This window comes from Nelumbo nucifera, chromosome 3 (assembly GCF_055504915.1).
Source record: "Nelumbo nucifera cultivar China Antique chromosome 3, China Antique-T2T, whole genome shotgun sequence".
Taxonomy (NCBI): Eukaryota; Viridiplantae; Streptophyta; class Magnoliopsida; order Proteales; family Nelumbonaceae; genus Nelumbo; species Nelumbo nucifera.
The window spans coordinates 50093796-50109516 of NC_142651.1; the positions used below are offsets into that span (position 1 = coordinate 50093796).

A 15721-nucleotide genomic window follows, 5' to 3' on the forward strand; every position below is an offset into this window, starting at 1 on the left:
ATCGGTAGTAGAAAGAATACTCTTTGCTACTTCTACAATATGTTTGTTTTTCCTCTCCGTTGCTTTATTTTGTTGTGGAGTGTGGACACAAGAACTCTAATAAACAACCCCAAAATTTTCAAAGTAGGAGGCAAGATCATTTTTAAAATATTCTTTAGCATTGTTTGATTGGAATATTTTGATGTGGGTATCAAGCTGAGTTAGTATATATTAATGGAACTGTTGCACAAGCTTAGGCACTTCAGCATGAGAACGCATAAGATAGATCTAGGTATATTGTAAAAAGTCATTAGCAAATAGGGTGAAATATTTAAAGCCACCCATACAAGGTAAATGCCCCCACACATCATAGTGAACAATATTAAAAGGAACAATAGATCTATTAATACTTGTAGGATAAGTGTTCTTACAATGCTTTGAGAACTCACAAGACTCACAATGTAGACTTGACAAATTCATTCCTTTAAATAATTCTAGAAACAATAGAATCAATGAAGAAAAGGACAAATGACCCAAATGATAATGACATAACATAATGTGGCTAGTTGACACTGAAACAAAAGCATTTCTTTGAGATTATACTTGTCTCCATGGCTACTCCCAATCACCTTCTGAGATTTCATGTCTTGCAAAACACAATATGTAAGGAAAAATATCACATTACAATTCAGGGATTTAGTTAAATGACTAATTGAAAGCAAATTGGTATCATAGTTATCAAGGCGACGCTTTGGCAACAAGGTGCCCTTTGAGGCTCGCCTTGCCTAATCACCAAGCAGTTTTCTACTTCCTACTATAAAATACTTTTTATTCATTCTTTTTTGAGATTATAATTATAAAATAGGCATTATTAAACTAAAATAATCATTTTGTGTGTTTATATACTAATTTCTTTTTATTTATTAGGGTTTAATCAACACAAACATTGTTAAATGCTGTATCGAACCCTCAAAGACTTAAAAACCTGAACCAATAAGTAAGGAAGAGCTTAAAATTTTTTTCTGATCAGCACATTTTTCCTCTTCCATATATTCTTCTTCTTCTTCTTCTTCTTCTTCTTCTTCTTCTACTACTACTACTACTACTACTAGTACTACTACTACTACTACTATTACTACTACAACCAATACTTTTTATTTTCTTCTTTTCCTAAAACAAAAATAAGGGTTCAACCCCTATATTTTTTGAATTTTATTTTCCTTCTTCCTTATATTCTCATGAATATGTTGATTCTCTATACTCCAATATGAAATTTATACTTTTCTTATGAAAATCATGAATAATTATTAAAGAAATATGGTTATGGTACCTAGGGATCTACCCTAGGATCTATGTTTTTAACATAAAAAATCCATCGCCTAGGTGCCCACCTAGGCGACTAGGTGACATGGCACCCCCCCAGTCGCCTAGCCTCGCCTTGGTTCCTTGAAAACTATGATTGGTATTAAGTTTAGGTACATGAAGAACATATGATAAAGTTAGGGCATGTGAGGTTTTGATGTCTCCCTTGCTTGTAATAGGAGCAAGAGAGCCATTAACAAGGGATATTTTGTCTCAACTATAGGAGTTGGTAGGAGGTGAATAGGTGTATAATTTGTAGTGGCACAAATACCTAAATGTGCATAAGCAAAAGGAGGAAAAGTCTCTGAAGGAGTAGGTGCTATAGCAATAGACTCCAAATGACTGATTATTCGACCATACTTCTCATACTCAGTCCTAGCGGCTACAAGTTGCTCTCTATTGGTTTCTCAACCCTGCCCCCGTTCACTCTATGAGGAGGTGGCTACATTAGTATTTCCACCTTTTCCACTCTCAATTCTTTTTCCACTATTTCCATTCTTGAATCTGGTAGGCATGAGCTATGGATGCAACTTCCAACATGTGCCTTTAGTATGTTTGGGCTTTTATAGTGCTCATAAACAACATCTTTCTTCCTTGTGTTGACCTTTGGCTTCATCGCGTTATGATCAACTTGTGGCATTACAGATTGAACCTATCTTTTGCTCTCCTCACTACTCACCATAGCTTAAGCCTGAGACAAAGTCACTTCATCCTTTGCTCAAACATTCTGCCTCATAATATCATACTCTGTGTTGACTCCGATGAAAAATTAAAAAACCCAATTTCTCTCCACCAACTTCTTATGTGTTTTAGCATCCTTTATATTTCCCCAAACAATAGTCTCCATCAAATCAATCTCCTGCTAAAGAGATTTCAAAGAGGGACCATAGAGTTAGCTGGGAGGTGGTGACTAGGAGCAAGCATACATGGACTGGAGCAAAATGGATGGGATGCTGGAATCAGAGCTAGGACCACAAGCACTTCTCCTTGGAAAGCCATTCATGATCTGCTACCAGTTTTCACCCCTCTTATCAGGTATGATTTGAATTTAGGTAACTCCATAAAATTTTGGGAACAAACGTGGGTGGGGATTGCTCCTCTAAAAGACCAGTTTCCTTCTCTGTATGCTCTATTTGATTTAAAAAATGAGCTAGTATCTTCTTTCATCACCCCTTCCTCTTCCAATTCTGGGCCTAGATGGAACCTGGGTCTGAGAAGGGCTGTGAGGGACTCAGACCTTGACAATATTTCGAGCCTCCTTGAACTTCTTGACAATGTCTTCTTAGACCCCACTAAGGTGGACTCTAGAATTTGGACCCCTACCCCCATTGGCTCTTTTTCTTGTGCTTCCTTCTTTAAAGTCTTAAGCCAACCCACCAGTCCTGTTACCCCCCTTTCCCTGTTAATGAGGCTTGGTGCAGACCAGTTCCTCCCCGGGTTGGTAGTTTTTGCTGAGAAACCTATCTGGAAAGAATCAACACTGGTGATCTGCTCCAAAAGAAGAGACCCAATACTTGCTTGTCACCTCATTGGTGTGTTCTTTGCAAAGTGGAGGGGGAGACTGGTTTCCACTTACTGGTGTCTTGCCAATTTGCAAAGTCTATTTGGGAGTGGGCCTTTTCCCTCTTTGGAGTGTAGCTGGAACCCTTTGTCAAACATGCAGTGTCTTTTCTCCCCTTCTTTTTTTAGGTGGCGTATGAAAAGTGGAAGGACTATGTGGAGAGGACTGAGGGCTGCAGTATGCTGGTCATTATGGGAAGAAAGAAATTCCAAGATCTTCTCAAAAGTTGAGAGAGGGGCTGAAGAACTGAGGGCTATAATCCATATTAGGGCTGTACAGTGGCTGAAATCCTTAGAACTATTTACAGATTACATAGTGGATGACATGTTGAGGAAGTGGGGTGAGATTGCAAACTGTACACAGGCCAAATCAGTAATGAGTGTGCCTTGGAACCCCCACCGACTGGATTCATAAAACTAAACTTTGATGGGAGTAGTAGGGGGAATCCTGGACAGTCAGGGATTGGGGGTGTCTTTAGGAATGAGAATGGGGTCATTTCTGCCTTGTTTTCAGGCCCAATTGGAGTGGGTGACTCCCTTAGAGCTGAGATCTCTGCAGTTATGGAAAGAATCTAGAAAGCTAAGGAGATGAATATCAAAAAACTCATAATTGAAGGGGACTCAGAGGTGGTGATAGGTTGGCTGAATAAAGATAACAGTGGCTTATGGAATTATATCAGTGAGAGGAGAAAATTTAAGTGGCTGGTGTGGGAGATGGAAGTAAAGATGAATTGGGTTAAAAGATCAGCTAATTCTTTAGCTGATGGATTAGCTAAACACGGGGTAGAAAGGGATTCAATGTTTTGGGCCAAATTGTAATTTTATTGTTTCTTCCTTTCCTTTTTCTTTTCTTCTTGATGGCTCAGGTTGTTTTTGGAAGATAAGAGTGTTTGTCTTCCTTTTTGTAATTATTTTAATGATGAATTAATGAATTTGTTATTGATGCAAAAAAAAGTAGATGGCTAAGGGCTTCTCCCCCTGTCTTAGGTTTTTCACATCATTTTTCAATTTGTAGGCCCAAGCAACATTCAACTTTTGGGAATAGGTCTCTGTGACACTATCCCACACTTCCTTTCCAGTTTCCATCAATAGGTAGTGCTGACTAACATGTGGCTGCATGGAGCTTACTAACCATCTACTGTTGTGTAATTTTCCTACATCCACCTCTCATAGGTAGTATCATCCTCCATAGGTTTCTTCTTGCTCCCGGTGATGTAACCCCATTTCCCTCTACTACACAAATGTATCCTTATAAACTGAGATTAGGCCAAATAATTGGTATCCATAGACCCTCCATGTCCAAAACCAGAATCTATGGGATATTTGGTTTCTCCTCCAGTTTGCTCCATCGACTGAACAAAAGCAAACGAAAATTAAATTAGGGCTTTACTAGTCAAGAATTGCTAACCCAAAGCAAAAACTACTCATCAACCACCCAAATCTAGGGTTTTATATGACCTAGCAGCATGAGAGAAGAAGAGAAAGTGCAGCCACTCCTAGAGGTTCTAGAACATTGTCCAACCTACGTCAATCTTAAAGGAAATAAAAAACTTCCCTTTAATCCCCAAGCGCCAGCTTCAAAGTGTTTGTAGAATTTTTAACTAAGTTTCTCTAGTTGTCTAGGGTTTTCGAGAAAAAATCTTCAAGAGCCTGTCTCGGGCTTCAACTAAGGATGAAAATCTCCAAAAACCTCTCCAAAAAACCCTCCCAACTGGGCTTCATAAGCTGCTAATTAATCACCCAATCAGTTCTCCATACATTGTGTACGGACCAAAAAAGATGTTGAAGGTGGGAACATGCTCTGATACCAAGTTGCAGAACACACCTGTAATAATTCAGAGGGTAAATTTCTTAAACTACCCTTATGGTTTAGCTAATTGACTAAGTGTACCCTTACTGTTTGAAAATTGACTAAGTCTACCCCTACTGTCTCTAACAATTGACTAACTCTACCCTTACCGTTAAGTTCTGTTAATATTCCGCAAAAACTCATTCGCACATGATATTTATATTTTTAAAACCCAAATTTACCCTTCACCTCTCTCCCCCTCTTTCTCTCTCCCCTTCTTTTTCATCAATAATATGAGGATTCTCAGAGGAAACGATGCCTGAGGAGATAGACCTGTGCAGTTGCGGCGGTTCCGGAGAAGAGAACAAGAGGGGCACCATTGTTTGGTGGGAATAAGCTACCGTGAGATCTGGCCAACGCCAGTTGCTGCTGTAATGACAGTGATGTCAAAGAGAACAGAGAAGAGGTCTTCTCTGTTCTAAAACTCAAAACGAACCAACAGTGATTTGGATTTAGCACCTGAAGCGGACGCGGGGGAAGCCAAAGCTAAACCATAAGGTTTACAGGGTTCTGATAGCTCTCTGATTTTACAACCGTCTTTATACCATTATTTTGGTTAACTAAAAATTTAATGCTCAAAGTGCCCTTTTCTGATCGGCTCTCACATGAACCATCCCCAAATCCTTCCATGAGTTGCTCTTCTTCAAGTACAGCTTCAGATGGTTTCATGAAGCTTCGAGCGAGTAGAGTTTGTTGTTCACAACAGCAACAAGGGGTGGAGATCGCAATGTTGAAACAGGGGCATCCTTCAACATGTCTGGAACTAGCTCCCATGTGTTCCTATCTGCATCATAGAACTCACCATAGGTGAGATCAACTTCTCTTTCGTTTTGCCCTCTGATCACGTAGAACTTGTTGTCCATGTAACACCCTGAACACATTTTCCTCTGTTGATGCATCCTTGGAAGCAGAACCCATGATTTTTCTTGAATCATCCAATCTCCTCCATGAGAAGCTTGATTTTCTCATTGTTCTCCCCCTTATCATGCAGCAACCCAGACTTTTCCTGCTCCAAAACTTCAATCCTCTTCAACTCTGAAACAACGCCACCACCAACTTAGTTGGTCTATATCTGACCAGAGATCTCAGACCTTCAGAGTGGCATGAATCTGATACAACAGATCTCAAACTTAGACTCATGCTACACATCGCAACAGATACTGTCCAGATCTCAACCTCCACTCTAGAGATCTGACTCATGCTGTACATCGCTGGAAATTTCAGACTCAAAACTTATTTAGCCGATCTACACATCGCAAAGACTCATGCCACTCTAGATCTCAGACTCAAATTTATCTATGCAAACTCCGGCCGGTTCAATATTTAACATTCAAAAGAGGGGAGAAGAGGTTAGGGAAGGAGTTTTTCTTTTAAATTAAAGGCGGACATTTCATCCTTTTCATTCTTCCTCTGGGAGATGACACATCTGAAGTCTGATCTCTTTATCTTCTTCCTGGGCGACGGCGGCGGCACTGCCCTGTAACTCCACACGCTGCTCTGTAACTCCACCCAGCAGCAACAGCATCTGAACTCCGAAGGGTAGTTTAGGCATTTTGCATTGTTTTTGATGGAGGTTAACGGTAAGAATAGAGTTAGTCAATTGGCAGAAACAGTAAGGGTAGCATCAGTCAATTTTCAAAAGTAAGGGTACACTTAGTCATAAGAAATTTACCCTAATTCAGAAAATAAAATAAAAGTAGAAAGAGAAGGAAAGAAGTGTTTCAGCAGAAGCTTTAGGAAGAAGATGAGAGAATGGAAGAGAAGAGAAGAGAAGAGGAAGAGAAGAGAAGAGAAGAGGAAGAGAGTAGTTCGATCTCTCTGCTTTGTCTCTCTGATTTGATTTATATATGCTGAAATAAAAATATGTGTAAAGTTACAAGTGTACCTTTAGTTGGGCGGCTGACTTAAAGCACAAACAAGAAAAAAGCAGACCCATAAAGAAGGCCCACTACAACAAAACTAACAGTAGAAATAAAGCTATTTAAACCAAAGAAAACTAAGGCCCATTCTTCCCAATCTTTCTACAAGAAATTGTGGAAAGTAGAATTGGTGTCACCAGATATTAAAATATATAGACATTAAATAAACTAGAGATGAGAGAGTCATGGGTGAATACATTAGTAAAAGATAGAGGAAATACAATAGTGGATGACTTGAATGGAAGGGAAGGGAAAGATCATAGAACAGAAGTTTTGAATGCAATTGGTATTATTTAAGGGATCCCAGTTGTGCAAAATGCTTTTCCTTTGTTTTTGGTAGAAGGGAAACACTAAGGCTGTGTTTGGTTTGAAAGAAAAGGTAGGGAAAGTAGGAAACGAGCCTTGTATAAGTTTACCTTCGTTTCCCTACCTTTTCTTTCAAACCAAACACAGCCTAAATGAACCTGATCAGATTGGTACTGCATACTTGATGATGATAAGTCGTGCTAGTAAATTATTATTTTTTGAAATTTATAACATGATGAGTTAGGATATCTTTGACCACTTGATTCTTGCTAAAATTGGGACCCAAATTTTGTGAATTTCAGTTTCAACTTAATGGGAAATTAAACTTTCTGTATTCTCATTTATGCATATATTTGAGTTGAAATTTCTATATACATATTAACTTTATTCTGTCAGTTTGTACGAGTTCAGGCATCAAAATACACACAACACAACACAGATTTATGTATGTGCCATTGTGTCTATTGTATGTATTCATGTATGTTCACCTACCAATTTTATATACTGATATTTGTCTGCAAAAATTCTTAATTGCTGCAGGAAAGTATAGTGAACATTGTTGTAGGTTCTTCTGTATGGGTTGAAGACCCAGAAATAGCTTGGGTTGATGGAGAAGTATTAAAAATTGATGGTGAAGATGCTGAAATCAGGACAAGTAATGAAAAAACAGTAAGTAGAGCCTTAGTGACAATAAGTTAATATTATTTGAATTCTTCCCATGAAAAATAAATATCCAATGGATTTCTTAATTTCAAAAGAAAAAAAAAGTTTAAGATATATACTTGCCATATTTGGAGGCCTGAACATCGAAGGCTACTCTATTAACAAGATAAAACATCGATGTCTTCACCAAATTGTGAATCCCGTGGGTTCCAATTCAAATATTGTATGAACCTTTTTTTTTGAAAATTACTTTCACCGTTTGAACTTTACATTCAATTTGCGAATCTTATGATTTTTGCAATTTGAATTAATTCAATTAGGACCTGTTTCTTCACTTTGTCAATCCTTTGTTTGTTTTGGTGCTTTTCATGGGGATTTATTTTAAAATCTGTACTTAAGACCTATTTAAACCTTATTAAGTTTATTTTACATCATATGTGGATTAGAAAGCCAATATATGTGGGTTAGTTGACTTTCAAGTTAAACTTGATTATGTCATACTATGCTTTTTGCATAGAAGTGGTAAACTCCATTGTATTAAGTACATATATGGGTGAAAATTTTTGCGAAGCAGTTGAATTATAGTAATTTTGATAGTTTATTTGCTGATTAGTGTGTTTCGTGGTGTTACCTATCAACTAACATAAAATTGAATAACAAACCAGGAAGAAAATAAGAAGAAGAAATAGAGAAAACACCAAGATTTAATGTGGTTCGGCTCAGTAGCCTACATCCACAGGAAGAGAGGGAAAAATATCCACTATGAGAACAAGAGATACATGGCTGACCTCTTAGACTCACAACAAAATATCCATTCTCACTCAACCCTAATCCCATTCAATCAATGGCTTAAATAAGCAAAAGGCCAAATTATACCAGAATTTCACATAGGTCCCTCTTCCTCCTATAAATATGTACAAGTCCCCAAAACTTATCAGCATTACAAATATACCCCTATAACCTCCGAAAACCCATATACAACCAAATACAATATATCTCTCGGCACCCACCCTCAAACTCAAGGTGGGGAAACCAACTTGAGTTTGCAAGAAGGATGTTGAAGCAACCACCATGAAACTTGAGATGTTGAAGGGGTCTCTTAAAAACCAAAGTTGGATGTTAGAAAGCTGAATATTTGTGTCGTAAAGCCAGAGTAGAGCGAAGTCATGTTCTAGTAATCACCAAACTGAAGTTGGCCAACGGAAAGCCAACACATATCATGCCAAAGAATCAAATTTAGCCTTTAAAAGGCCAATCACAATCTCTGAATTGAAGAACCAACCATGTCAAACAACTAGATCTTCAGAAATGCCAATAGAATTACCAAAACAAAGTTGTCTAGCGGAAAGCCAACAATTCTGAGCTCCATAAACTAGAGCAAAGATTAAGAGTTGATCAATGGAAAGCCAACTATGAACTCCATAAACCAAATTGAGGAATCAGAGTTGGCCAATTGGAAAGCCAACTAGATAAAGCGAATCAAAATCCCATGTCACTAAAGGAGATTAAAACTCCAAGGATTTCTTCAACATTAAGTTAGAGCTGATAAGGATCATTGCTGAAACATTTTGTCAAACATCTTCCATGCAAAACATGTATTTAGTAAACAACCAGTATTTGGTAATACTGAAAGTAGTATTACAGCAACCAAAAACAGAACTTTATCAAAAAACAAAAAAAAAAACAGACCTTAACAGCAAGGCTGAAGTAAGCAATGCGGATAAACAGCAATTAAATCTGGTCCAGAAGATATATATGATCAAATAACTTCAGTTGGACAAGTAGCAGAGATAAGCCACCCTATTGAGGAATCAAAATCCTTCAAGAAATTACCCAGAACAACACAAACCAGGTTGTATGCTGTTTTGACAGTTCAAACCCAAGTGTTTCAGGACTGTTGAGCTGAGGAGAGGATTAAATACCCTCCAGGACTGATTGCAAACTCCTCAATCCGGAGTAATAGCAGGCAGAAATGGAGTGCTTGAAGCTTGCATGAGTACTTGGGAATGAAATAGTCCAAAGAAGGAAGAAGAAACCTGCTCCCATCCTAGAGAGAAGATCAGAACTCCTCCAAACCTCCAAAGCTTGTCTAATATCAGAACTCCTCCAAAGCAGGAAGAAGAAACCTGCTCCCACCCTTCGAGCAGAAGCCTTCCAAGAGAGTTCTAAGAGGATTTCTCTTGCTGAAATTGCAGAACAGAGTGACCTAGGGTTAGGGTTGATCAATATAACCCTATCCTCAGTCAATGCACCCAGAAATCTGCAGCCCATGAGAGATTCGCGAGTGAGCATGGAGCAAATACAGATTATAGAGAACCTGCTCAAATACAATGTCAACTAACATAAAATAGAATAACATAAGAAGAAAAGAGCTGTGGTGGTGGTTTTAGTGAGAAGGTGGGAAACTTGAAAGAATTGATAAGCCTTTGAAGGAGTGTCCAATTTGAAAATCAATTTAGAAAAGAGCTGCATTGCTGGAATCAGTCTGGACTTTTAGGAGGTTGAAGCTATTGCAAATTGTCTTCAATGCTTCATTTCTACTTGGCCTTTGTCCTATTTAGGGCTGCCGTTAGGGGCAAACCCTAGGGAGAGTAGGTTTTGGACCCCATTTATAGAGAAGTTTGAAAAGAGATTAGCTGTGTGGAAGAAAATTACATCTCTTTGGGTAGGAGGATCACCTTGATAAGAGCTACCCTTGCGAACCTACCTCCTTACCACCTCTTTGTCTTTAGGATACCATCTAGGGAAGTGAAGAAACTAGAAAAATTAATGAGAGATTTTCTTTGGGAACCGGGAGAAGGTAAAAAAGACCACTTAATCAGTTGGAAGGTTGTGGGTAGAACCAAAGAGGAAGGAAGATTAGGGCTTGGAAATGTGCTTAAGAAGAATTCAGCCTTGTTAGGGAAGTGGTTGTAGAGGTGGCCTGTGGAGCAAGATAGCTTGTGGCATGAGGTGGTGAAGAGTATTCATGGATTCTTAGAGAGTGGATGGGATGCTGGTGCTTCAAGGAGGGCTAACCTAGCAGCACCTTGGAAAGCAATTCACAAAATTCTTCCGCAATTCCTAAGTTGTATAAGGTATGATGCTTGTTCTGGTAACTCTATTTGGTTTTGGAAGGACATTTGGGTGGGAGATCATCCCCTAAAAGACCTTTTTCCGTCCTTGTACTCTATTTCTTTGTATAAAAAAGAGGTGATTTCAAAATTCCTTCCTTCAGTTTTAAATTTGTCTTTGTCTTGGGACTTTGGTTTCCATAGAGGGTTAAGGGAGGACGAAATTGATTGTTTGTCTGCTCTTCTTGGTCTCCTCGATGAGGTTTGGTTGGATCCTTTGAAGCCTGATAAGAGGATTTAGGCCATTCACCCTAATGGGTCTTTTTCTCGTGGTTCCTTTTTTAACTTCCTGTGCTACACCTCCTCTCAACAAAGTTTCCCTTCCAAATAAGTCTGGTGTAAACTGGTTCCCCCCAAGGTTATGGCTTTGTGTTGGGAAGTGTGGCATGGTAAAGTAAGCACGATAGATAATCTACAAAAGAGAAGATCCTTCCTATGTATTTCTCCAAACTGGTGCACTCTTTGCAGATCTCATGGTGAGAACTGTTATCACTTATTATCTTGTGTCACTATAGAGCTCTGGGTTTGGCTTCTATATTTGTTTGGGTGTAGATGGGATATGCCAACATAAGTAAGTACAATCTTTAACCCTTCTATGTTCTATTGGCCCCACAAAAGAGGAAGGAAAATGTGGAGGTGTGCACGAGCAGCCTTGTTATGGACAGTTTGGGAAGAAAGGAATGCCAAAATCTTCCAAGAGAAGGGGAGAAGTGGTCAGGCCTCGAAGGACTGCATTTTGTGTAGGGCAATACATTGGTTAAAGACTCTGGATTTGTTTGATCATTTCTCCTTTACTGACTGTTGGAGGGATTGGTTATCAGTAGCAAGTTGTTCCTCCTCAAAGATAAAGGTAACGAAAAGCTGGGTCCCCCCTCCTCACAGTTCTTTGAAGCTGAATTTTGATGGAAGTAGCCAGGGCAACCCGGGTCCCTCTGGTTTGGGAGGTGTACTGAGGAATGAGGCTGGAGAGGCTGTCTTACTATACTCTGGTCCTTTAGGTGTTGGTAACTATATTAGGGTAGAGCTGTTAGCTGCAATACAAGGAATGATTCTTGCAAAAGAAATGGGTTTGGAGCAGCTTCTGGTTGAAGGGGACTCTAAGACAGTGGTGAACTGGTTAAATAATCCGGAGAATGTCACGTGGGATTACAAGAATGAGATAAAGAAATTCAAATGGCTGACAAGGAATATGTCTGTAATAGTACAATGGGTTGGGAGATCAGCTAATGCATTTGCTGATGATGTCTTGGCAAAACAAGGGACAAACAGGGAAACATTGTTCTCGGGGCAACTGTAATTTGTGTCTTTTGTAACAGTCATGCATTTTTTGATGTAGTTTTTGTGTTTTCTGTGTGGAGAGGCAGCACCTCACGCCTCTCTAAGGGGATTTTCATGTAACTGATCTTTGAATTAATGGAACATGACTCTTAAATTATCAAAAAATAAAAATAAAACAAAAGAAGAAAATAAGAAGAAGAAATAGAGAAAACACTAATATTTAATGTGGTTCAGCTCGGTAGCCTACATCCATGGGAAGAGAGGGAAAAATATCCACTACAAGAATAAGAGGTACATGGCTGACCTCTTAGACTCACAACAAAATATCCACTCTCACTCAACCTTAATCCCACAAAACCAATGGCTTAAATAAGCAAAAGGCCAAATTATACCAGAATTTCACACAGGTCCCTCTTCCTCCCATAAATACATACAAGTCCCCAAAACTTATCAGCATTACAAATATACCCCTGTAACCTCCAGATTGTAAGCTTTTTCTTTTCTATATAAAATTTCCCTTTAATAAAATTCTCCATGATTTATGATGAAGGCCATTGCCCAATGTTGGTCCCAACTATCTGGAGTCATGGGAGGATAGACTGGATAGGCTCCTAACCTTTGGCATATTTTTCACAAAGTAGCTGCTCTCAGACTTGAACCTGTGTTTTTGCACTTGCCAGCCTGAGATTTTACCATTGCACGAAGTAATGGCCCCTTCTCTATGGTTTACGATGTGATTGCCAATTTCAAAACATTGAATAGCTTTTCCAATTGTCACTCAAGTCTTGTTGGCAATATTTGTGCTTATATTTTTAGTTTGTTCATGTCACTGAAGTTTTTCATTATTTGTCAGAGGTCTTTGTTTGGCTTCTGAGGTTCAGCTGCTTTTCACCTCTCAATCTGATGCCTTTTTTCTGTATAGTCAGGGAATGGTGTGATTTCTATATTATATCAGCACAGAACTTTGTTTTCTTTTTCTTCTTCTCTGTGAAGAACAAATAACTTCTTTTTGTTACTTTTAATTTAAAGTCTTCTTGTTCCCTCTTATATCTCAATAGTCAAACTCAGTACCAGTTAAATAAGAAATTAGAACATGACATCTGACCTGGAATTTATAAGTTAATTGTTACAACTTCAAAACTAAATCATGGTTGTCGTGACTGTTACCTTTGCTGCAGCATCATACCATTTATTCAACTTTTGATATTGTACAGGTTGTTACAAAGTTATCAAAAATATTTCCAAAGGATACGGACAGTTCTGGTGGTGGAGTTGATGATATGACAAAATTATCCTATTTGCATGAGCCTGGAGTTCTGCATAACTTGTCATCTAGATATGGGATCAATGAAATCTATGTGCTCTCTCTCTCTCTCTCTCCCCCCTTTATCATTCTAAACTAGTGTGCATTCTGCCATGGGTCCTAATATTTTATATTATGGCAGACTTATACTGGAAACATTCTTATTGCTGTTAATCCATTCCAACGGTTGCCTGATCTGTATGATGCTCAAGTGATGGAACGATACAATGGAGCACCATTTGGAGACCTAAGCCCTCATGTTTTTGCGGTTGCAGATGTTGCATATAGGTGAATATGTTACTGTACGGAAAATGTTGAATTCATCAAGAATGGATATAGGTAACTTGTAGAACTATTTTAATTGGAAACAGGGCAATGATTAATGAGGGGAAAAGTAACTCCATTCTGGTTAGTGGTGAAAGTGGAGCTGGTAAAACTGAGACTACAAAAATGCTTATGCGCTACCTTGCTTATCTGGGTGGCCGTGTGGCCACAGAAAGGAGGACTGTTGAACAACAAGTTTTAGAAGTAAGATGGATGATACTCTCGTTCTGGACTACAATGATATCTATAATTTTATATCAATCTGAAGCTTTTGTACCATCTAATGTAATTGCAGTCAAATCCAGTTCTTGAAGCATTTGGCAATGCCAAAACTGTTAGAAATAACAATTCCAGGTAAGATAGAAACTGTAAGGAGGTAAACCATAATGGTTATTGTGGCCTTTGCCCTGTTTGCCTTTAAAACTTGAATGTGGAAGTTTGACTATTGATAGGTCTCAGACACTGCCTTTCTTGTAGAGTCGATGTAAAACAGCTACTAATGTTCAGAGATGCATCCAATTATATTTTTGACCTTCTCAGGATTTGTAGGGTTCATGGAGGTTTACAAAGAGTTCCATCATATTTTTGAACAGTTTAACAATGTTGACATTATGCTTTCTCATTTGTCAACAGATAGGATAATGGGACTGTGAAATTATTGGCTTAAAGGTCTAACAAGGAAACTTCACAATGACACTTCTTTCTTGACTTTTCTTTTTCTCTATTTATGGTGTCATGATTTTAATGTCTTAACCTATCTCTAATTCATTATACACATCAGAACTGGACAATTTCTGAAGTTTATTTACTTATCACCCTTGTTATATTCTCTTGAATGTACTGGTTCAGCCGATTTGGTAAATTTGTTGAGATTCAATTTGATGAGCATGGAAGGATATCAGGTGCAGCCATCAGAACATACCTTCTTGAGAGATCCCGTGTTTGCCAGATTTCTGATCCCGAGCGTAACTACCACTGTTTTTACCTTCTTTGTGCAGCACCATCTGAGGTATCTTCTTGTTGGCATTATAGCTTTTATACTGATCTTCAATTTTGTCCCCTTGATTTAGATTGCATAAACTTTAATTACATGATCCTGATTGTCTTTCAAACTTTACCAGGTTACTGAGAAATATAAATTGGGAGACCCTAAATCATTTCACTATCTCAACCAATCAAATTGCTTTCAACTGGATGGTGTAAGTGAGGCCCGTGACTATCTTGCCACTCGGAGAGCTATGAATATCATTGGAATATGTGATAAAGAACAAGTATATTAACTTTTCTTTGGAACTCTCTGCATAATTTCAACTGCTTTATGTCTTAACACTGGAAAAAGCCATTGCTTTGCTGAACTACTGTTTGTGTGTGCCTCTGTCAGGATGCAATTTTTAGAGTTGTTGCTGCGATTCTTCATCTTGGTAATATTGATTTTGCCAAGGCACAGGAAAATGATTCATCAGTTCTAAAAGATGATAATGCCAAGTTCCATCTCCAAATGACAGCAGAACTTCTCATGTATGACTGGTGTTGCATGATTGCTTTTGTATTTTGATATGCATCATCCAATTTTATGGTTAAGGGTAACAGTTATTGAAATCATTGTGCCAGGTGTGATATTCAGTCCTTGGAAGATGCACTGTTGAAGCGTGTGATGATAACACCAGATGATGTAATTAAAAAAAGTCTTGATCCACATGGTGCAGCTGTCAGTAGGGATGGCTTAGCAAAGACAATATATTCCCGCTTGTTTGACTGGTATGATGGTTTCCACCACTTATGTGTATTATGGTTTGTAATGCCTTCGAGTGAACGAAAACTACAAAGATGCATAGATAATGCTAATGCTGCATAACTATATCCAGGTTGGTGGATAAAATTAATGTCTCAATTGGGCAAGATCCTCACTCAACATCTCTGATTGGAGTGCTTGACATCTACGGTTTTGAAAGCTTTCAGAGTAACAGGTAGACCTGCTACTAAAACATGAAAGAAAAATGGTAATGAAATAAAGGAGATATTTCATGTAGCAATCTTTATTGTCTTGCTCAGTTTTCTTGATGTT

At 38.4% G+C, this 15721-nt stretch overlaps 1 protein-coding gene across 3 annotated transcripts in view; it reads left to right on the forward strand.

The window, feature by feature from the left end:
- Window positions 1-15721, forward strand: part of LOC104589623 (myosin-9-like) — a 165229-nt gene that overhangs the window by 7027 nt on the left and 142481 nt on the right. The window contains exons 2-11 of one of the 3 annotated variants that reach the window (XM_019196369.2): window positions 7516-7644; window positions 13244-13387; window positions 13475-13620; window positions 13704-13860; window positions 13952-14010; window positions 14506-14665; window positions 14778-14927; window positions 15038-15174; window positions 15268-15414; window positions 15522-15623. In XM_019196369.2, the coding sequence (XP_019051914.1) occupies window positions 7516-7644; window positions 13244-13387; window positions 13475-13620; window positions 13704-13860; window positions 13952-14010; window positions 14506-14665; window positions 14778-14927; window positions 15038-15174; window positions 15268-15414; window positions 15522-15623 (1331 nt within the window). Of the gene's footprint in view, window positions 1-7515; window positions 7645-13243; window positions 13388-13474; window positions 13621-13703; window positions 13861-13951; window positions 14011-14505; window positions 14666-14777; window positions 14928-15037; window positions 15175-15267; window positions 15415-15521; window positions 15624-15721 lie in introns of those variants that run through there. The other 2 variants (XM_019196370.2, XM_019196371.2) reach the window with 2 other exon arrangements.